The sequence below is a fragment of the Arctopsyche grandis genome, chromosome 6 (genome assembly GCF_051622035.1).
Source record: "Arctopsyche grandis isolate Sample6627 chromosome 6, ASM5162203v2, whole genome shotgun sequence".
Classification (NCBI taxonomy): Eukaryota; Metazoa; Arthropoda; class Insecta; order Trichoptera; family Hydropsychidae; genus Arctopsyche; species Arctopsyche grandis.
In genome coordinates, this window is record NC_135360.1 from 13,845,398 (window position 1) to 13,870,139 (window position 24,742).

At 34.2% G+C, this 24,742-nt stretch overlaps 1 protein-coding gene across 1 annotated transcript in view; it reads right to left on the reverse strand.

Annotated features, from left to right (window-relative positions):
- The window catches only part of LOC143912745 (uncharacterized), a 29,272-nt gene extending 4,852 nt beyond the window's left edge, over positions 1-24,420 (reverse strand). The window contains exons 1-14 of the mRNA XM_077432094.1: positions 24,196-24,420; positions 21,341-21,399; positions 20,483-21,079; positions 2,449-2,980; positions 2,208-2,378; positions 1,985-2,128; positions 1,786-1,904; positions 1,406-1,565; positions 1,235-1,327; positions 977-1,101; positions 756-897; positions 513-671; positions 302-433; positions 81-218 (exon numbers count right to left, since the gene is read on the reverse strand). Of these exons, the coding sequence (XP_077288220.1) occupies positions 81-218; positions 302-433; positions 513-671; positions 756-897; positions 977-1,101; positions 1,235-1,327; positions 1,406-1,565; positions 1,786-1,904; positions 1,985-2,128; positions 2,208-2,378; positions 2,449-2,980; positions 20,483-21,079; positions 21,341-21,399; positions 24,196-24,210 (2,586 nt within the window). The 5' untranslated portion in view covers positions 24,211-24,420. The remainder of the gene's footprint in view (positions 1-80; positions 219-301; positions 434-512; positions 672-755; positions 898-976; positions 1,102-1,234; positions 1,328-1,405; positions 1,566-1,785; positions 1,905-1,984; positions 2,129-2,207; positions 2,379-2,448; positions 2,981-20,482; positions 21,080-21,340; positions 21,400-24,195) is intronic.
- Positions 24,421-24,742: the final 322 nt, after the last annotated feature.

The following is a 24,742-nucleotide window of genomic DNA, read 5'->3' on the forward strand; positions in this document are numbered from 1 at the left end:
TATAAACGATGACGATATGTGTAAACCTGATTTCGTTAACATTCATATACAGTTTTTAAATAAATACGTAGTATTCTTACGTCTCTTTCTCGTTCTGAAACTTCTAGAGCAAGACGGGCCTGCGAATCACGGTGCTTTTGCTCGGCAATCATAGTAGCTCGCTGTGCTTCTACTAATGCATTTTGAGACGATCGTTTATCTTCCATCAAAGACTGACCCTAAACACAAAATAAAGATTTTTATTAAAACCAATTTATTTCCAAAAAGAAAAACAAATAAGTAAAAAAGAGTAGTTTTTTACTTGTAATTGTAATTCGTGATTAGCTTCCTGAAAACTTATGACATCTGCTTCTAATGCTTCTTTCTCCTGTATCAAATTTTCGCATTGCAATTCAAGATCAGCCAATTCCTTTTTAGCGACTTCTTTTGCTATCTAAAATATTTAATTTTACATTTACAAAGTCAAATTGTATGTATGTACATAACATTTTACAGATAAGCATAATTCATACCGAAGCTTCGTCTTGAAGTTGCGAGCATCGGTGTGCTAACTGATCGTGTTGTCGTTTAACAGCTGATAATTGTTCTTGCAAAACTTCATTCTGTCGTTGAAGAGCAGCTGTTTGCTGATCCAAATTAGAACTGGAGGAGTTATTTTCCAAAACCGTAATCTGTCCAATGAAATTTATCGTCAAGTATTATATTTCCAACAAACATTATTTTCATGCAATAAATTTATAAAATATTAAACTCACTTTCGCTGTAGCATTATCATATAAATCGGACACGTGTTGAAGTTGTACATGTCTTGCACTTGCTAAATCTTTAGCAGCCAATAATTCTCTTTGCGTCTGTTTTAGCTCTGCGCTAAGTAACTCAGATGCACTCTCTAAATTTCTGTATAAGTGGAAAGCAATTTTAATTATAAATAGCTTCAAAAGTAAATTAAACATTCATAAAATTATTTTATACTCACTTAATTTTTTCGTGTAATCTTTCATTTTCTTTCACGGTTGAATTTAAAGTTCCTCTAAGTTCTGAATTTTCTATGGATAAATCTTCTTGCTTCAAAAGCAGTGTTTCTTTATCCGACTGTCCACTCTAAAAAGATTTCATAAAAATAACACTCATTATCATTTATTACTAAATACATATGTACATATCTAATACACATAACAGTTTAATATTTAGGTAATGTTTCGACACATTCACAAATATGTATACGTGCACATACCTTCAACAACATCACTAGCTTTTGCTCTCGCTCAGTAGTGTAGACTTCTTGCTCAGCACCTTCTCTGAGCAGAAGTTCTTGAAGAGTATCAGCCTAAAATTAATTGCATCATAATCATTAATTTTTTTTCAATACAAATACTAAAAAATAAAAAAAATAATTGAAATTAACCTTCGTTCTTGTATCTTCTAATTTATCAGTCTGAGTACACAGCGATTCTAACAATACGGCTTTTTCATCGGAAAGGCGTTCATTATCTACTTGTATTTCAGTCAGCTGACTTTGGAGATCAGCGAGTTCTTGTAAAGTAGCTTGAAGTTCTTCATTTGTGCTGAAATAACATATACTCTTTTAAGTAAATTTGAAACATGGGATTATGTTTTTAATTACATATGTTGGTTCAATTATAAGGCGACATTTTTATTTAAAAAAAAAGCGCTTCAGCTACAAACAAATGAAAAATATATATTTTTTTATAAAAATTCAGATTCGCCTTATAATCAGAATTGACTTATATTTAGACCATTACAGTATTACATATACATATGTACCTGTAATGAGTTTCTTCCATTTGCAAAATACGATCTTGCAAACATGCCACTGACACTTCGCTTAGTGAACTAGAAGAATGTTTATCCCATTCTGGAGTCAAAGCTTCTCCATCCGTTTCCTAAAATACGAAATAGAATCATATAAGTCCACATTTAACGCATAGATGTCTTCTATTTTTTGTATGAATTGTATTATTACTGTTGGCATAGACGTAGGTCCCGAAGTATGACCGGCATCTTGCAAGAGTTGTCTCTTTTCACTATCACTCAACGGTGAGTGAGCAACTCCTCGTAAACGAGCCCTTAAGGCTACATTTTCTGCAGCAGCCCTCTCACTCGAAGCCTAAAAATTGTAATTTGATTTAAAATTAAGATGGATTTTAATACACAAATTTTAATACTCCATCAAAAATAAATCATACCTTGACAATTGCCAGCTCTTTCCTAAGATCACCCATTTCTTGAACTTGTAATACTAATTCAGCTACTTGTTTTTCTAAGGCAGTCTTTTCATCAATCACAGTTGCTAATTCTAATCGTAAAGTCTTCAATTCCTCAATATTTTGAAGGGACGTGTCCACAGTTGTTATCGCCTATAAAATATTAATCATAATATGATAAAAGTTCTGAAAGATTATAAAAATTGTATGGTAATATATTCACCTCAACCGGTTCGTCGATGGGTATTTCTTCGATGGCTGATATATCCATCGGCATTGGAGGTAAGCTGGCAAACTCTTGGTGAGCGAGCAAGTCATCAGACGAGCCTAGACTTTCAGCGGTCTTGTCCAATTGGCACGAACCAGATAATTTACCCGTGTACAGATCGCTGCCGATGTCTTCTTGACCGCTTACACCGAAAGACAACTCATCGGCAGAACTGTACTCGATTTTATTGTTGTTTTTGGATCTCTTTACGTTTGAAATATCAGACCGTATCTCTCCGTGTTCGGCGACCTCCATTTTGGGGTTCGGCGGTGGTTTTTCCTCTTCGTCCAGAGCCTCATTGCTCGGAGCGAGCCTGGACAGTTCCTCTTTCTTCTTAGACTTGTTCAACTTGTCCTTGGAGCCGAAGACTTTGGACGACTTATCTTTGGTCGGAGCTACTTTGTGATGTTTCGAGTCGAGACTAGAAATAGACGTGGCACCTTTAAGAGTCTCCGGATTCTTGGAGGCCGTCGGGGTATGGTGGCCCCTACGGAAAAGCGACTTGAATTTCATCATGTTTAAATATTTTATGGTATTATTGCCGTGTCAAATTGACGAATGTTCTCGGTGGCATATTGGTGATTCGACTTCGATGCACATAGAATTATTCATGATTAATAGGCCCACCAGGCACGCACTTTTGCACTGTGGGCCATAGTTGCAAAACAACAACAAGCGATCACATGTTCATTTCGGTTTACACAATTAATTATATAACACTTCATATGTTTGATTACTCGGTTACGACGAATATTTATAACGGAAATCACACCTATAATACAATTATAAAACAATTATGGTTCATTTTGAGATTACCGAGTGCCAATTAATATTTTAGAATGCATAATATTATTACTAGAAAGACCATATCGGAGACCATAAAATAGTTCTAAAAATTTGAGCAAAATCAATTTTTGTACTATTAAAACATTGCTAATATATTTGAAAGTTTTTTCACTAAAATCCGAATAAAACTCATTTTCTACTTTTATTTGAAATATATAATATCAAAGCTTTAGCTCCCGGCATTACGGGCTTTAGCATTACGGGTTTTGCCTCAAGGCGACACCTATGGCCAAATTTGTACATATTTACTATATATAAATTTATAATATTATTATAAATTTGAAATTAAACTCAAATACTAGTGAAAAATGAGGGGAGGTGGCAAATTATAAATTGGCAAACTCTGATACGAAACGATCGACCTGAAGTTACATATATCCAAGGTCTGGCGAGCAACTTCGGGTCAGAGCTTGAATCCGTGCCCCCCCCCCCCCCAGTTGTTAGCATTATACGATAACCACTGAGTTATATTGCTATAATTGCTAATACGTCCGATTCTTACCAAATTGTATATTTTTTAAGTTATTTTGTAAAAAATTGTGAAGTTTCAATTGTAAAAATATCCCTAGAATAGATGGAATCCAATTAATACTGTTAAGCTGCTGGTTATATCGATAATTAGTAGGTAGTGGAGGTAATCGGTATTTGCAATTTGCAAAAATGATAATGAATGCTGTTTCGAAATCAAAAATATCGCTTTGCTTGAAGAAAATTTTGAATCAATGCGTGTTCCCAGTATGGATAAGACAGTTTGCATTATATAGAGTCTAATGGACTTGGAGATGTATGAAACATTGTATAATAAGTACAATGAGAAGAAATACGCAGGTGAGAGGCATGACTAGAATAGCCAACAAAATTGAGTGATGATACCCAAGAGAAAAGGCCACAAGTAAACGATGTACGGAAAATGGTGGAGTTATATATACGAATGAGTGAATGAGCATCCAGCATTGGATCCCGAACGACTGCAAATGATGATAATGATAAGAAATATATGTATGTATGATCAGTTGAGGCCATATATGTAGTGGTCAATGTAGGAATCAAACCACCAGCTGATTATCACATATGGGTGCATCAGTTCGATAAAGCTGTGTGCCTTATATTATATGTACATTATATTAAAACAAAAACTCTTATTGTAATTAAAGCCCTCTTATTTTAAGCAATGGTCTCGAAGTAAGCTAATTTTGAGTTATGTATTTCTTAATTTATTTAATTTGGGGATACACCTCGATGATAAATTTAAAAAATATACATTAACGAGTTTCAATTTCAAACTACATATAACACTAATACGTAGAAATTGATGGGAGTTGAACCTAAGGGCACCATATTATGAGGTCGCCACGAGTTCATACGTTGACGGTTGATGTGTAAGATTAACTGGACAAGTTGACCGGTCAAAAGTATTAAAAAATATCAAGATCCAATCTGGTAAATCGATATTACATTAGGTCGTCTTATATTATAATTATAACACGTGTCGACAAATGTTTACTTTCCATAATACGTAGATATGTATGTACATATACCCAGAACTATTTTATTGAGGTTGCTTAATAAATGGCAACAATAGGCGAACGATAAGATCAAACAAGCAATTGTTGATAAGGATGAGACAGACGGTTAATGCAATTATTCTCGTGGCATTGGTTCAATTTGAATTGTACATTGAAGATGTGACCAAAGCGAGTGGGTCTGGGTCTGGGTCAACTGGCCACGACCGTTCTAACGGAGGCAGTTCCGCTTTCTCTCGATGGCCATAGTGCTTCTTGGTCTGGTTACGGACCAGAACCGCATATTTTACGCTGCACAAATTCTACTTAACCCAAAAATCAAACCAAGAGATAAAACGCTACTCTCGATTACGGAACGAACAATAGACGAACCGTGAAATTTATGCGGATGTTGTTATTGTGAATTGGCCTGCATCAATTTTTTTACACAAATGTGAATGATGATTTGTACAATGCTATTAAAAATCGCGAAGTGGTGGGATTTTACATATTATTTAGTAATTTAGATATTTTCAAGCCATATCAGTCATAGGTGAGTTTATAGATAAATTTTTATAGATAAATCATTATCGGATCATAACTAGAAGCATGATTAAAAAATGGCAAACTCCATTTTTTCGGTCCAAATTTGAAATTTCTGTTATTTTAACAAACATGCAGCCTGATAAAATTTCATCAAATGATAAAATAGTAAAAAAGTAGTCAGTAATTATTTATATTTAGGACAAATAATAGTCCGGTAGTAAAGAGGAAATAAAGAGACGTGAAATTAGGAAGCAGCGCTTTTGGGCGAATCCACGCCGTTTTAAAATCAAAGATGCCTTTTTGCCTGAAGAAAAAGATCTTCGACCGATGTGTTTTGCCAGTGATGACTAGAGGTAGGACCGGAAGCGTGCTTTTTCCAGGAAACAGGGCGTTTTGGGTCTATTTTCCAGGAAACGGGGCAAACTACAAAGCAAGTGGAGTGCAAAAAAAAAAGGTTCATCATAAAAATGAACAATGCACGGCGAACAATGGACAATGAACGGCGCAAACTTGTCCGCTCTTTAATGATGACGTATGAATGTGCGAATTGTGCAAAACCGAGACAAAAAGAAGCGTTTTCGAGAGGCCTTCATCCAGCAGTGGATGATGAATGGCTGTAGACGATGATATAGCATTAATCGTTTACATTTCTTTAATTTTTGGTACAGGACAAAATCGTGTTTTAGACCTATGTATGTACATACATTGAAAAAAAGATCAATATGGAGCTCAACTGTACCATTTAAATATAAATATGTGCTTTCAAAAGCTTATTTTCTTGGAAGTTACGAATATAATATTGGAAGAACACATTTTGAGGTGTGAAATTGTTGATGCAAACTCAAATGCCAAAAGTTAGTTAGTTTGTTATTGTATATCGTGGGTTTGGATGAAACCGTCGCGATAACACTGTGACAGGCCTGTTCTTAAAGCTGTGGATTTAGTTAGCGAAGTGGAAATAAGAATAGCCTTGTAAAAAAATATATGGTTAATTAGACAAACATGTTTTATGCTGTCGAAGTTAACCTTACGTTAGGCGGACAAGATGTTCGAAGGCTAAAAATATGGTTTACTATTATCAACCATTTTTTTTGCTCTCCTGTTTTCTCGCACAATGGAGAGGTCTATTGTTATTTTATGGTGGCAAAACGACCGCCGACCTCTAGTTATAACTTATAACCTTATAATTTATAAGAAAAGATCAGCGTTGGAAGGATGCTTTTCAAATAACAAACCGCTCCATTAGTGTTCAAAGCAAGAGAGCAAAATAGCATGGTTTTTATAAGAAATTGACAACAGTGAACCATTTTTTGTGCGAAAAGCATCTATCGATCGCCTTAGTCTGGTTATAAGACGACAGCACCACTACGGTGATTGTGAGTCACACAACTGTAAGTCCTTATCACAAATTTAATGATAACAAGCATCGTTTAGAAAATTGGATATTGTACATAATTCTTCAGCCATGATTAGTTCAGAACCATTAGAAGAAAGAAAAACAGTACGTAACAAGTCGTACAGAGTTTCGTCTCATTTTGATCAATATTCATGATGAAACGAGTTTTCCAATTCGCTCTGCCGGCAAAATTAAATGTTTTTAATTGTAAATTTTTAAATATAATTATGCACATATTGCTTTTTTCTATATAAAAAGATGAATAATAAATACGAAAACTACCTAGGGAATTTTAACACGTATTACAAAATAAATGTGCCGTTAAATTTATGCCATCAGCAAAAGTTTTTGTGTCAAAACTTGGGAACGTCGCTCTCGACAGCAACGCTATTAATCTTAACACATTACATTCCAGCGAGTAGAAGCGATCGATATCAGTTTGAATATTGATCGAAGTTAAGTTTTTAAACCCAAAAGATTACAGACGAGTTAAAAGAGACATTGAACGAGCGAATGAGAGTGGAGTTCGGTCAGCTGATGTTTGTTTTCAATTAGCACACTTGCGCACACACCACACACAACTGGGCTAATCCTATTATTATTATAATTATTTGAGAAACACCGGTGTGGATACATTCGCGTTTCATCGCACCAATCGCGTGATTGTTCTTTTCCAAGAACGAAATCGGAAGGAAACAGTTTGTTTACCGATGATAAATTGGAGCGCACGAAAAAGTTTTGCTCGAGTCACTTGAGGTGAGACACACGTAAATACAAACATATGTACATATATTCTATGGGTCTACCTCACGGGCCGGAATGTGAAATTAGAGGAAAACGCAAATATCGGAAGGCAAAGATCGAAAATCGAAAGATCTTAAGTCGAAAGATAAAAAAAAGGGTGCATGGTAAACGGTACATACTCACTTAATTCTGCGCGCGCACATTAATACGGGAGGAAAAGCCTGTTCCTCTTGTTCCTGTTGTATCTTGCTCGCGCAAATTAAGTGAGTATGTACCGTTTACCATACACCCTTTTTTTTTTGATCTTTCGACTTAAGATCTTTCGATTTTCGATCTTTGCCTTCCGATATTTGCGTTTTCGGTAATTTTACATTCCGGCCCGTCACGGAGACCGATATTCTATGTATGTAAATATCAAAATACGCACTAGTTTTGAATACTGATTTTGGATTTTGAGCTTTGATATTCAGATAGCTTGTTCTTATGCGACTCGATGTAGAGATGATTACGTACATACTACCAGGGCTGTGGAGTCGTCAAAGAAAACACGACTCCGACTCTGATTTTAAAAATTTTAGGTAATATTTGAGTATCTGGACATGTACCCCCTGGACACGTACCCACCCGAGCTCATACCCCCGGCCAAAAACCCCCTGGACATTAACCCCCCGTGCAAATAACTTAACTTAAAATAATTATTTAAAAATAGTAATACATAATTAATAATAAAGTAAAGTAATATAGCATATTGAATTTCAATTTATATACAATATTTAATTTCAATTTATTGTAGTAAATAGAATAAATATCAATTTAAAAGACTTTTAGTCACCAGTTAGCGTTTGCGTTCTGTGTTATTGAAGGTAAATTTTAATAAAATTATATATGTATTATTGTTATATTATTATTATTATATTTTAAATATTTTTAGACTGTCCCATGATGGAATTTGTAAAATCGAGAAAAGAAAAAGAGATTTAAATACAATTGATTTTGGAGGTTTGTATATTTCAAATTATTATTATTGATTATTTATAAAGAATCTGATATATGTATTTTTCTGGCTGAAATATTTGCACGGGGGGTTAATGTCCCGGGGATTTTTGACCAAGGGTATGTGTCCGGGGGTGTGTGTTCAGGGGGTGTGTCCTAGAACCATTTTTTATATCTCTGGAGAACTAATACAGAGTGCCGAATATATACTGATAATTTTTTTTCAATATTTGGTATTTTTACTTTATTTTTATTTGTGAATACACTACATGAAACTGATAAAATTGACGCATTTGTCGTAACGGATTTGTCAAATATCAGCAATCCCCTCAATTTGACCTAAACTGCGTCTCAGATCTGCATGCGTTGGGTGGTTCGGTGATCGATCTAAATTAATGTCTAGATCACGGAATATCTGGCACTCCAATTTTCGTTAGTACAATATTTCACGTGGGTAGCTTTCGATTGATGGAGTTTTTGGGAGACAGATGTTCGAGATTTTAGTGACGTGCGCGAGATCGCTTTTTGCAGCATAATCCGTTTACCCATTGAGTCACTTTTAGTTAGTAATGAATATTGAAATATTCATTTACATTAAGAAAAAAATAAATGCGATTCAAATGTGAAAACGGAGTTATAGTCGGAGTCGCTTGGATTATTGAGGATTCTGATTCCGACTGGAGACAAAAAATCACGACTTAACAGACCTAATTTCTATACGAATATCGAGAAGACCAATTTGATCGATAAATACGTAATTAGGGAGAGGATGATTTATTTGCAACATATCTCCTATGGTCGAGTTTCATGGTATTAAAATCGACTAAGCTTTTGTGTTAAAGTGGGCGTGCTGACAAGTGACAAATGAGGATAGGTTGCCAATATGTTTGGAACCGTTTCTGCAATTAAAACAGATAAATTGGCAAACTCCGAAAGGTAAAAATCGACCTGGAGTTTCTTATATCCAAGTCTGACTAGCAGCAGTACAGAAATACTTCCGAATAAATTATTTTCTATATCGCGGTCAATCCAGGGCTCAAACCCGTTAACCTCTCTGAATGTTTCAAAGGTAGTTTTTCTAAGGTAGGGACACAATCCAATATGATATTTAGACTAGAAAGTGATGACATACGGCAAAATCGTTATTTTCGAAAAAAAAATTACACATATGTATATGCACAAGATTAGCCCGTAGTTTTTTACAAGTAAAAGAGTACCGTAAAGGAAGCCGAATAAGATATATATGTATAGTAAAAACAATTAGTGAATCATGTGGTAGCAATAAATATGTAATAAATTCGTCGGCAGACTTTTATTATATAGTTCATATATCTATGATACATATATGTATGTATCATTTTGTGTGACAAATTTCTTAGCGTTTCTGATAAACTTTTGTCGAACAAAAACCTTTTTTTTCATCAAATGTAAATTTGGGTTCAAATTGCAAAAGAAACTACGGCCAAAAAATTTATAGAAACTTATCTGTCGACAAATTTCTACCATAAAGTAGCTGTAAATCAGAATCGGATGCTTGAAATTCGGTGAACTTCTTATCTAGTATCTTTCTGGCTACATATTTTAGTACTTCAAACTTACTTTTTATCTTCAAACAAAAATGAAGAGTGAGTGAGAGCAACCTCTTTTTTGTCAAGGTGAAAAATGCACAGACATCTTTTGAACTTGGGAATACTCAAAATGTACAATAAAATCGATCATTATCTTCTTTTGAAAAGGAAAGAAACATGTCGGAAATAGGACTTGAATTCCTATCTTAATACGTCATAGCCGTATTTTTCTTTGCTTTATAAGGAATTTCAGTGTCGTTATCGGACTCTAATTAGTCGATTGGAACCGTTTAGTCGCGTGTGACGAAGCCAAAAAAAAATTCTAATTAATGATTAAATTCCAGGCTTCATTTTCGCCCACGTTACAGGTTCACATATTCTACTGGTACAGTGCCAAGTTTAATAAATAATTTATATCGATCATCCTATTGCAAAAGCGCAATTCCTATCCCATACTCGTATTCTATTATGACAGACTTTTATTTAGTATGCACATTTTATCGATCACTTCACAATCGTCGAGTCAAGGTTAACCATAATGCGTTTGGAGTCTGATCCACAATGCAACTTTCATAATATGCAATTAATAGCACAGCTCAATTCTAATCGTCTGCCTCCAAATTCGGGTTATTAGTCCACTCTCACACACACGTCTCAAAGACAACACAGAGATGAAGAGTATGAGAGACTGAGATAAGACGACCTCGCACAAATATTGCCAAGATATCGGCCAAAACGTGCAAATGGAAAATGAACGTGACTAAAGCGGTCCATTGTTTGCACTGGCACTATTGAGATGTTAATGCTTGAAGAGGCATCATGGGAAACTGTGCCAATTGGTGTTTTGTTGCTACGAAATTCTGTAATTAACCTATGTATGTGTAATACACCAGCTGTTTACTCCGGAATTAGCACTACCTGAATATAACATATGTTTTTTAGTGAAAAATATGAAAACAATGCTTTTTTTCACACGTTGTTATGAAAGTGGTTGTTTTCACATGTCGCTCAAACAACAGTTGAATACTACATCAATCATTTGAAAGCGGCCATTCTAATGCAGAGGACTTGGGTAAAAATTTCAATACGCGTTCAATCCTTTCTGGATGGGTTTAGAAGATGACCGATGATTCTCGCTTTATTTTTATCTAAATATAACGTCAGATGAACTATTGAGATCATGAGATAATTCGACCTTGAGAATTTGACTGATTTGTAATCAGAATCGGTAATCGATCCGTTTTCATTTTTTTTATATATAAGTCTGTACCCCGAGCGAACGGCTTTTTCGTCTTTATATAATCGATGATGTACCTTATTCAAATTTATCCATATATTTAGATTAACGTTCAATATCCATATTCTTGAGATTCCAAAAAATAGATAGCAAAAAGCGAGTTATCTTGTTCAATAATACATTTTTATAAAGAGATCGATATCTGCATATAAAACGGTTTTACTTGAATATATGAAATATGAATCTATTTAACTAATCATCATCATTCATAGGCATTCGCCATGCACTGCTGGATGAAGGCCACTCCAATACGCTTCCATTCGTCACTATCTCGAATAACTCTCATCCATCTCATTCCACAAATTTTCTGATTTCATTTCATCCACCCGTTTCCCCGTTGGCCTACCTTGCACCCTTTTAAATTATCTCGGGTACCATTCGAGCAATCCTATTGTCCGTTCTTTTAGCTACGTGACAAGCCCATTTCCATTTCACTCTCTCTACTCTCAACATCAATTACCACCTTCGTCATACTTCTAACCTACATATTTCGTTATGTATATGTATATATAAATATTTGACAGGAACTGAACGAGATTGTTAGCATTTTTGAGGCCTATAATGGGAGCCGAGAAAGAAACTGGCTCAGTGAAAGTATAATTTGCTAGTAAAAGTTTATCTTGATGATAAATTGATATTGAAATACCGAAACACCCTTTCATCTCAACAATGCGACTTAACAATTTCGTGAGAATTTCACTGAAATTTGTGTAGTGATGGTCAATTCATAAGGCCAATTCATGGTGAATACGTACATATGTAAGTAGCTACAGGTATCATGAGCAGTATATAATACAAATCTACTATGGAACCGACTCAAATAAGGCCAGAAGGTCTCGTTTATTCCAATGTGAAAGGTGCACATTGCAAGTGAAGAAGCCTTTTTTGGTTTAAAATCACCATCGCAATGTTACCCAAGTTTTTGGAGCGAACGAATTATATGAAAGCCTAATTAACATTCATGGAAGATTATTTTGGTTTGCATATGTTTCACCAAGTCAACTGTAACAACATTTCGTCACGGTTCTGTCAAATAATAACCGACTGGTTCGATAAGCAAAAAAAAAAAACAACATTGGTCTCACACCTATACAATAATAAGTACGATAAAATAACTATTTCAGATAAGATAACATTATTTCATGTCGGAATTCACTTATTGCAAATATTTAAGTAATGAATAATGAATCGGTTAATTATTGACCGATGATTAATTTTTAAAATAAATCAGGGCGCAAATTTATATAGATATATGTAAATGTGTAGATATATAGTCGAAGGCTTCTCCTACGCTCGTTTCGAAACCAAAGATTCGATTTTTAGGATCTTATATATAGGATCATCTCTTTTACCTTGTCGAAAGTTCATCGTTAAAATCATTCAATATTTCAAGTATGTATTAATGACTTCAGTAACAATGAGATGTGCAAAACAGGAAACTCGCATGCACAATGGCTAAATTGGTGCACTCAGATATTTCAAATGAGTCATGTAAAAGTTGGATTCCTGAAATAGTTGTTTTAGGAACGGATTTGGAGTATTTTTTTCGAAATAAATCAGGGCCTGTAACGAGTCAACGTTTAGTGGTATTAATTTTGATCACGTTTGTCTGCTGATTGACAAACTCGATTGGCTGGTTGGTTTCTAAGGTGAATATAAAGTGCCGCGTTCACATTGTGTATATTACAGGTCAAAGTTAAATGTTGAAAATATAACACACAAAGAATAAGATTAATAGATTTCTCCCCCTTTGAACTCGTATGGATTTTCTCATACTTGCATTCACATTTGTGTTCTTGCATTCACATTGACAATCTATCTTTCGACTTTCTCACAATACCCCGCATAGATAATTTCTCTATAGGATTATTATTTTTCTGACAAAAATAACCGAATGAATAATTATAATTCTAGTCATCCATCAAACAGTGACAAGTACATGTTCGAGTTCACACACAAAATGTGTATATAGCAAAATGTACGTAAGATGTATTTATGCGTATTTCGAATAGATAGAAGACGTCCCTCCCTTGTATGTTTTCCTTCCCTGCTCGAAGATTAGTATCATCAGAGAGGGTGCCAACGAAGCCTTTTAGCCCCAGTTTGACTTTATGATCTAGGAAGAAATTCCTTCTTAGCGAAAAAAATGTGGGGAGAAGAAATTCTGAACGAAATGATTTTCTTCGCAAAAATTTATAAACGAAATAAAATCGAAAGCGAACAAAATATGATATTTTGGCCAAATAGAGCAACTCATATATTATGTATATATTTTTACAAACGCATTGAAAACAAACTCATTGGTTACGTCCACACTACCGATATCTACACCCGATAACAACCTGTGGTTGCTATTTAGGAACTGGTTATGGAAAAATTCGCAAATATCGGGTGTAGATATCGGTAGTGTGGACATAGCCATTTAACAAAATTATGTAACGAATAAATGTTTGTAGATAGATCCAGTGGTGTCATCCAATTTCTGCAGCAACGGGTTTTTAACCCAAAAAAAAAACCTAAGACGCAATACACACTGTCCTTACAATAACCATTTTATCAACTGTGCATTACACTTTTTAAATCCAAGTATGTGAAAATACACATATGTATCGGACAACCTGATTTTTATTAAGGATGGGTTATATGGCTATGGAACAGCTTGGATTGGGGGTTATAAATGTACAATTGAACACTCAATGTTTATTTTACTTTCATTAAAACCCAAGAACAAAACTTATATTTAACTTGCATTAACATATACTTTTTCAACAAAATTTATTTAATCTAATATATAATTTCGAAAGAGACTTTGTAAGGTTTAATGTATGTAAATATGTAAGGTTTGGGTGGTAGAATCCGTGACGTTAAATTTAATAAAAAAAAAACAAATGATTACATTCAAATAAATTTAATAAAATGTTTACTATTAGATTAGCCATATTTAAGCAGGGTATATTACAAATACAGAGCGAATCCAGGTAAAACCACTGGTTATCAATAATTTAAAAACACTTGTCACACGAAAGTTTATTTATGAAAACATTAAACAACAGGTTAATAGAAATTTTAAATTTTGTAGTGTTTCCGAAAACCCTAGGACGACAACACTGGTAGATCCACTTCGTAGAACCAAGTCTAAATAGATATTAATATTACTTATGAAAGTACAATAAAATCAGATGTAATGAATTTGTACAATACATATGTATATAAAATTCGTACAATTACATTTGATTGAAAAGATCATATGTATATGTTTACTATCAAATTAATAATAATATAATGTAATATGAAAAATAATAAATGAAATTTGGCGGTATTCTTTTGTTTTAGTTTTTCATATATTGGCACACGACAATCTCTTCAAACTTTGACCATAATCGTAACGTGTGTGCGGCGCCTAAGAAACCGATCAACAACCTCAAAGGTGTGCAACAGCGATGCATCGCGACTCGCCGTAGTCTGGAGACGAGCACTTCGAGGAGTGTCAGAGCGACACCGACAAAATCGCCGACTTCCATCGAAGGTCCGAAGACGTTTCTGTCAACGGTCACATTTGAAAAAGCACCCCGTTCCCTTCGGCCAGTTTCGCCTCGAACGGCAAATTGCGAACCGAGCCGTCGACGACGCGCTTACGACCGCCCGTCAACATCGATAATAAAACAAATGACATTCGATCGCACCGTAATTCAAATTTGAATTTTGACTGATGGACGAGAGACTAAAACGGTGCCAGTGGCGACACGAGCAGACGCGGCGAGCGCGCGACAACAACTAAACGCAACACGAAACCGTTTCGCAAAAGCCGGCGTCTACGGTGTTTACTTATGGATAGTGCACCCGTACACGAGTTGCATTGTATTGCACATGTAATGTCGATGATCAATAATTAACAGACTTCGGCGGCCAGGATGCTTTTACCCTCAAAAAGTGGTTCACTATTGTCAATTACTATTGTCCTACAAGGCAAGAGTGCAAAAAAAAAAGGTTGACAATAGTGAACCATTTTTTGAGGGTAAAAGCATCCTGGCCGCTGAAGTCTGATAATTAACTTGCGAAGAGTCTCAGCGATAACAAGATGTCTATACTATCTTCAGGTAAAAACACTATTTGCTTTAACATCATCGACTTTAAAATATCTGTAAAATAGCTAAAAATAAAATATATATATATACATATGTATGTATGTACAAAATGTATTATAAGTTGTTAAAAGGTTTTTAAACTTTTTTCCTATTCTGCCTTAAATGCTAACATTAAAATAAGATAATATTATAAATACTAATGAGAAAAATGATGTTAAAAATAGATAATGATCACAGTATCAGTGGCTTTTAACTTATAGATAAGTGCCTTATATTCAATTATGTTTCTATACTATGCGCCGCCCTTAGAGAAAGTTCAAAATGCCGCCCATCCTAAAACTATTTCATAAATGAAAAAATCATCATTCAACATGTTTTATTGGAAGTTATTATGTTACACTCGCTTATATCATATTATATGTTGGCGGTTCATTCTTGAATGACGAATTATTAATAGTGAAATATAAACGGAATATAATTACACAATTTTTTTGATATTTTTTCCTTCTTCGGTTTTCCGCTCCTCAAAATTTGCCTTGATCGCCGTTTTACTTACTCATGCCTACGGGACGTTCTATTTTTATCTTAGACAAAAATTTGCGCATACTTCTTAATCAAAAAACGATTTTTTGATTAAGAAGTATTCACAAATTAATTAAATTGGAGTTCAAAAGGGTTGATCCGAATAATATATGTATATAGAATAGAAATCTCTTCAGATGGAATTAATAGTTACATTGAATAATTCTAATTAAAGTTATCAAGTATGCATAGATCAGTATTATTAATAAAAGAGCAGAATAAATTTATTTAAATCTTTTTAATTACCATTTATTCTAAAATATTATTAATTATTTCAAGTGCTTTTGCATTTAAAAATGTATTAAAACATGCTTTTATTTTTACTATGTATATAACTACAACATCAAATCGAAGGGTAGGGTAACACTTTCACATAAAATTTTATGCACGTTTGACTGATTTTAATCGCGGCAGGTAAAGCAAAAGGGCGCTTAGAATACGCTCGGTGTGATTCGTCAGTACAACCCATTAGTTCGAATGGGAAAATACACCTGGATTTCAAATCACACAAGCAACCCCAATCTCTATCGTGCATATAATAATTGATAAACTATTACATTGAACATTATATATATGTATATACTTTTTTTTTTAAATTAAATACCTAATAAAATAATAAGATGTACATCAACATATGTACTATGTTATGCTAATAACGTTTGTTACGATGGAAGATTTTAGCGAACACGTTCAATAAAAATGTTGGCACAGTTTTTTTTAACTCTTTGACTTATTTACATCGCCCAAGCGCGCTTCCTGTCATCGCTGACCATAAATAATCATATAAAAGACTATTGATATATTGTGCCGTTTTAGGGAACGTTCAATGTGGACGAATTAATATGGACGACGACCTTCACGGGCGATTCTCGACCGTTAATCATGCTTACGAATGTCATTGTCGAAGATGCAAATTTCGTTGAAATTTTCTATGAGAAAGTCGTTGTGATAAATTAATAGTTTAAAGCGCTTTTTGATTGATCGATACGTCGATATTGCAGAGCGTGTATGGGCCTATGAATCTTAACATTATTTTTTTTTATTATTATTTAGAACTTGTTTGGAGGACGGCAACAGTGCCTTCTGCCGACCTAGGGTTGAAGACAAGGACGACATTCTCGAGAGAAATGCATAAAATATGTTTATCATAGTGGGATAGTAAAAATAAACAAAAAGAAAACTAGAAAAACCTGTACCGAATTCTATAAATGACATTTAAGTATACTTTGTATACTTAAATGTCATTTAAGTATACAAAGTTTTTTATGGTTGCGAAAATATTTGTACTGTAAGTGATCGACGCGTTTACCAACTGATCTTATCAATATGGCAAATATTTTTGCTTTATTGATAAGATCAGCATATAGCATAAAACGGAATTGAATTTATACAATTGGAGGAGCGGAAGGGGACAACACATGAATATGTAAATACAAATGGTAATACATATGTAATCAAAGTGGGTGGATATGGTCAGTTTTATAGTCCATTATGACTCATATATAAAAACCGCGCCTAGAGCACACCCAAATACCCTTATTTAATATATTATAGGGGGAGGATACATTTTTCCAATACAAAAAATGTATTCATTAGATTCTATCAGCCAATATAAGCTGATAATTTATCGAATTAGCCATCACTGATCTGTAACTAAAATAGAAATGTGGTACTTATTGCGAACATTTCTTTTTTCGCATTCGATGCACTCTTGACAGTGGCGATACTAATCTACTGGAAAGTCTTTATGGTATGTTACAAGTGATTGTTTTTGGAACAGTTTTGTAATACCGTTTTCTGCAATAAGTTAACGAGGACTCGATACTTTAATGTCGTGTGCTTTGTGAAGGTGATTTATCAGAAAACAGGTCTCTGTCATAGCTAAAGATATTACGAAAGACATATCAAGAGAAAAATTTCTAGACAATGTGTTTCTTAAAATGTGAGTCCTTGACTGATACAACTAGGATAACCAGAACTACATATTGTAGTGTTTGAATAAATTTCCATCTATACATTTTCAAAACCTGTATTTGATATTCGATATGGAGATGATGAAGAATTCAGCTGGGTTAAAAAAAATGAATCGTACATGTATTTCGGTTCGGTATGAGTGTGCAGTAATTTTGCACACTCGACTGGAAGAGCCTGGGGATTTTACGGTGTTTAATAACGCACACAGAGTGTGCATTAAATGGATCTAGCTGGCGAGGGGATCCTTTCAAGAACAGTGCATTTTTCTTGTATGCACCACAAGTGCACGGATGTGCCAGGGTGTGCGTATGTGTGAAAGGAAACAGATGCAGCATCTTCATCGGAGACGGGGCATTATGCAAATATGCACTACTTGAAAAATGTAGTCACTACACTACTATGCTCGGAAGACGGAATTAAACATGAGAAACAATGAATAATTTTGGGACGAAGGTTAACTTTTAAACTTTGAAACGAATTGTAGTAAAACAATTGTATGATATGACAGAATTTAATACTGCAACAACACGTGTACATATGTAAACCCTCACCGTATTCTCTTTTTTTATTCAATGGAGTTTCCGTTCTCAGAAATCTTAGATTGTAAACAACAAAGGATCCATTGATGCAGTCGTTCAATTAATTAGATTTTTTATTTTCAATTAACGTTCTCACGTTACCGATTTATAGTCCACTTACGTTTTAATGTGGTGCTATAAAAGTTGATAGCGATAGAAGAGTCGAGTTTCTCAATAAGCAATGCACTATTGATTGATTAAAAAAGGAATAGACAATCAAACTGAATAATTTATAGAAATTGGAACGTGCTCCAAGAAAGTCGACATTGAAGTGGTCTCCCTCTGTTTGAGAGAACCCTCGAAAGCAATAGCAAATAAAGCCCAAACGGAAATTATGGGTGGAATCAAGAAAGGTTCGTGATACTAATTTGCCCCTAGGGAGAATTCTAGGTGCGGCTATTGATCGAGCACAGTGCATTTGTGCAACTGTATGCAACGTGCACTTTCCACCTACAAATCATCAAAATAGACAAAATACATATCTTATTTTATTCGACAAACATCAATATTTTAAATTGATAAGCAGAATAATCAACCACTTTGACACGTCACAAATTGTTTAACGCTTCTATAGATAATGTTCTTAAATCTACTATAAGGTGTTCTCTATTTAACATAGTCTATTTACTCATACTATTTATTTAACTATTAACTAAAGGGGGGGGGGGTCACTTTATGTTTTCATACATCGGAATATTCCAAGATAATCGGCTCATTATACGAACCACATACAGAAATGCCAAGTTAAATAAAACTATGTAACATGTGATGATATGTGGAAATATCTCTATTTTATCACACAGCCTTACCTACGTGTGCGCAAGCAGGATACAAGGAGACTCGGTATGACGTCACCTAGTTCCCATGTATCCCGCTCGCGCACACGTAAGTAACGCTGTGCCATAAAAACAGGGAGATTTCCACGGCACACCACTGGTCTTATCTACGTATCAGTGGGATGCTTTTATCGCACAGCCTCACTTACGTTTGCGCGAGCAGGATACAAGGGGAATCGTTATGACGTCACCTAGTCCCCTTGTATCCTGCTCGAACATACATTAGTAAAGCTGTGCAATAAAAAACGGGGAGATTTTCATGATATGCCAATGCTATGTATGTAATTGAAACCAAAAATTATGAAAGAAACAGTATCGATTATATTAGAAAAATCTCTAGCTGGAATTTCCTACTACTAACAATTGAATTATTCGTTGTATGAGTTTTCCCGTATTAGAATGAACCAAAATGTTAAATATATTATTTTGCGTTTAATAATATTTAAAAATACTTTTATTCTGCTTTTCCGAGATTCTGGACATATCGAATTAAAATAAGTGATTCAATTCAAAAATTGTGACTTCGTGACTTCATTCAAAAATTGTAAAACAATTTTTGAATGAAGTCAAACAGAAATAGTTTTTGGAACTGAAAATTGGACTTCTGCCACTTTCAAATATAACGGCTCGTATATTGTAGTATTTCCGTTCAGGGACAGTTTTCACAAGGGAGCTTGTGGCGGCGCGGATATCGTAAGTGAGAATATCGGCTTCTAGGGTGGCGTCCGTGTGAGTCATCCCTTACTTTGTGCTTATTTAATAAGAAGAGGTTGTACTTGCGATCCGTCACGCTTATATAAAGAGTAAACATGTTTGTTTACTCTTTTGTTAGGCGCTGGTAGAACACATGTGATTGAGCACATGCTATAATAATACCGAGCTTAATACCAATAATAGGCCTAAGAAATAAGTTTTCTTCCCTGCCTATTGGATTACTGTTGGCACTCGAAGCATACAAAGCGTGATTTATTGAGAATCGTTTGTTGTGTCATGAATAAGTCTATGTGCGATGCTGAAAGTATTATTGATACTGTCATCTTACCTCGGAATGAGACTAGAAGTCTTCGTCTTGCTCACATTTGGAGACGATCTGGCTACTTGACTCTGCAAATTTTTCTGTCCCTGCCATGCGTCATTGTTGTTGAGATTTTTGGTGCCTCTCAAATTGGGCACCGACTTGAACAAGATAGACCCCTGTGGCGTTTCTTTCTTACCAATTTTAGGCACCGTGCTCCGAGGTTTCGGCAATGCCGAACGCTTATCATCCAGCGGAATTTTGTTTGCCTTCGCCGAAGATCCCTTGCTTGACGGGAAGATGGGTTCAGATGTTTTAGGGCTCGAGTTGGATGACTTCGGGGAAGGAATCCCACTCTTTCGTTGACTCTGAAAGAATTGTATGATGCTTTTCCTTTGAGGCTTCGCTAATTCTGTAGAAGTTAGCGTGTCTTCCGGAGACGGCGTCAGGGAATTTTTATCTATATCTGGAGATCTTTTAACTCTCGGTCTGCTGGAGATGGTCGCTATTTTCGATTTTGAGCTGATTGTTGGACTGTACACACTCGATTGCCTTGAGAGATTTGCGAGTCGATTGTTTTCTTGTATTGAAATTGGTCCAGATATTTGAGGATTGCTATGGGCGCTGGGAAATAATAAAAAAATATACTATAGACATCTATCGATAACTACCAAAAGCTATAATTTATTATAGACATCTATTACTAAGGAGTCTCTAAAAAGAAACGCAAGATAAATTATTTAGATTTTAATTTTGAACTACAGATGTCCCTAGCTAGATACCACATATTTCAATATGCAGATAAAAAATTCAATAAATTAAACAAATGATATAAATTTTAGAAAAACATTTTTTTTTTATATTCAATTTTTACTTTTTTTATACCTTGCTAGCCTGGATTTAGCTGGATTTTGGTTTTTCCCATTTTGCATGTCGTTCTTGGACTGCAACAATAAAAACAGAAAAAATAGTTATAGAACAGATAATATATGTATTTCACATGAAAATTTTCTTAAAAAAAAAACTTACCGTGTACTCAACAGAATTACTCTTTTGAAAGTTGAAAAAAGAAAAAAATGATTTTTTCATTTCAAAATAACTTTTTATAACACTGATTTAAATAATATAAATGTAAATGTTCAATTTATACATGTACAAAACTAGCACGCATTACGTTGCTGAATTTAAATAAAATATTATGATTACAATGTCCACTTATTATAAATATGAAACATTTGTTATTATAAAAATAATGAGATTTTAGTGACATAAAAAAATGCGAATGATCGACCCCCCCCATTCATCCTCCCACCCTTTAATTTGGACATGCTTTATCTATTATGCATTAAATTTGGACACGTTAATGTGCTTGATCAAATATTGAAAGTGCTTTTAATCAATATTCACAATGTGTTATAATGGATAGTGTACATCGTATGGGCGTGTTCATTTGAATACAGTTTATATGTATGTATATTACAAAATCTAAGCATATTTCCGTAATGTTATTATTAAGGTTCCGATTTTTTGGAAAATACATCAACGACATGACGATTAATAATTTTCACAAAATTAAAGGAAAACATCAAGTATGATAAACGGGTAGGCGTCAATAGCTCTACCGAGTAACTATCAAGCGTTTACGTAAATATAATTTATTTACCTTTGAGTGTGAGATACTCTTGAAATATCGCAAGTACATAAGAGTGGATTCGATCGTTGCGAAAATTCTAATTGGTTGCAATAAAACGAATACTTTTAGGTTGTTGTAGTGCAATTTAGACGCGATGAAAGCCCACAAGTGGTATCCAGCATTCGCTGAATGTAATAGATTGAATGGTGTATAATTTTAGTACCGGAAATGCACGTGTCGATCGATTCGTCTGCCTTCGATGCAACTCTTGATTCGTATGCAACTCTTGCTCTAGCATTTTTTATTTCGAAACATCCTGCATACAAGCGGGTGAATGTTTTATCGGCAGATCAATTAGCCGATCAGAATATACTACATACAACGAGCAAAATTAATGTTTTTTACGATTTAATCAAGATTAATATTAACACATCTACAAAGCATATTAAGATTACTTCTTACTATTAATTGATGCATGTAATTTTTTAATCAATTAGACGGATTTATTTGATTTCGAATATTATTCATTGGATCCGATCTATTCTATAGAAACTTCAAAAATCTTTACAAAATAATAGTAAAATTATAGAATTTTGTAACAATCGGTAGCATTAGGAATTATAGCAACATAGCTCAGTGGTTAGCGTTTAATGCTAACAACTGAGGGGTCACGGGTTCGAGCCCTGATCCAGTGTTGCAGGTCAGACCTTGGATATATGTGACTTCAGGTCGATCGTTTCCTGTCAGAGTTTGCCAATTTACCTGAATTCATTGTTGAAGCTGTTCCTACCAAATTGGCCACCCGACCTCATTTTTCACCATTAGGTATTTATATTAAGCGTGCATATGTACAAAATTGGCCAAAGGTGTTGCATTGGGATAATCTCGTAATGACACATTAATAAAAAATAAAATAAAATATTCTCTTTACCCTAGCTTGTAAATCCACTTATGATCAAGAACAATATTTCTAATCCACATTTTTATAAAACTTAAAAAAACCATAACTAAAACTAATCGCGTTAACATTGGTGTAATATATAGGCCGATAAAATAGTTATATTGCGCAAAGATTAGTGAAGTTTCTTTATATGATGTTATTTTTTGTAAAACTACAAATCAATTATAGTACAATAATATAATGGTATAAATTGATTCAATTGTAGATAGGCAATTTAATTTCTGCATTATAATTAAGTATCTATCAAATTATCTCGCAATATGATTCATACTTATTATCACTCGTTATCAAATCGATTAAATTTTATTTGTCTTTTGACAAATAAAATCTCAAATATGTATTGTGTAACAGTACATATGTATGTGTATTATATGTAAATGTATGTATGTACCCAGTAAATAGGAATAGCTATTATATATCATATTTAACCACAAACCGAGCTACATTTGATGTGGTGTGTTTGAGTATAAATTTGCATGAAAAAGATGAAAAAAAATCGTTAGTTGTATTTTGTAGCAAAATAATTAGATCAATTCCCACACATAAATTCTTTCGTATGCAATTTTAGTGAAAATTACACGCTATAGCACAGATTCGCATACACGTTTCCACCGCGAGATACATATATATGAATGTATGCAGGTTTGTATGCATGTATTGTATATACATATGTACACTTTCGCTTTTCTAGATCACTTGCTTGCACTTAGATGCTTAGATCCCAACACAACATCCATTAATCACGCGTTATATACCAATAGGTATGCACAGATTTAGTTTTAGCAACATCAATAACAAGAACAGGTACGTTGAACGCGACAAGCCAGACGATACTAATGCCGGTTATCAGTTTTGAGCCCAACATGTACATAGGTTTACCTATGTGTATACGTTTTTGTGAATGTATGAGTACAATATGATGAGATATAGAAGTTTTAAAATCTTAAAAATGGTACTCAATAAAATAAAAGGCGATTTTTAATAAATGGATAAATGAATGAGTAAAATTTTTTGATGATTTTTATATTAAAATTGATTTTAGATAAGAGCAAAGTGTACAGTGTATGTGTATAGATGTAAAGATAAATGTGTAAAAATGGAAAAATCAATGTGTTAATGGGTAATACAGAATTTTTTTTTAGTTACCGGAACTTTATTCATCTCAAAGTTGCCACGAGCGTTGAAATTTCACAATGCTTTCTCTAACGTGAGTAATATTACTCTTTTCATTTTGTATATGGTAGCAATTAGTTTAGCATCCGATAAACACATTGAAAAATCCGAGGCGCTATCAAAAAATTGTCTATAGATAAGATGAGCCAGAGATAAGCTTAATCTGTGACTATTGCGATTTCGCATTTTTTTCAATCTGCGAAATTCTCTTCGATAGTGTCCAGCTTAGATCGCGTGGGTGTGTGGGTATGTATGTACGCTATAAATAAATAATAATTACGAATGTGTAAGCGTGGGCGATTGTAATAATTGATCGCTAATCAAACACCCATATGTTACGAATATTATTCGTACGCGGGCGTCGAAAATGCGCCCGGGGCGAGCGATCCTTTGAATTGTTCTGGTTGCACGACACCTGTGGTAAATTGGTTCGAGCCGTACAAATAAGCAATGAATGTGAAAGAAAATGATGAAATAATAAAGAAAAAAAACTAAAAGCAAACAAGTAGAAATTAGGAAG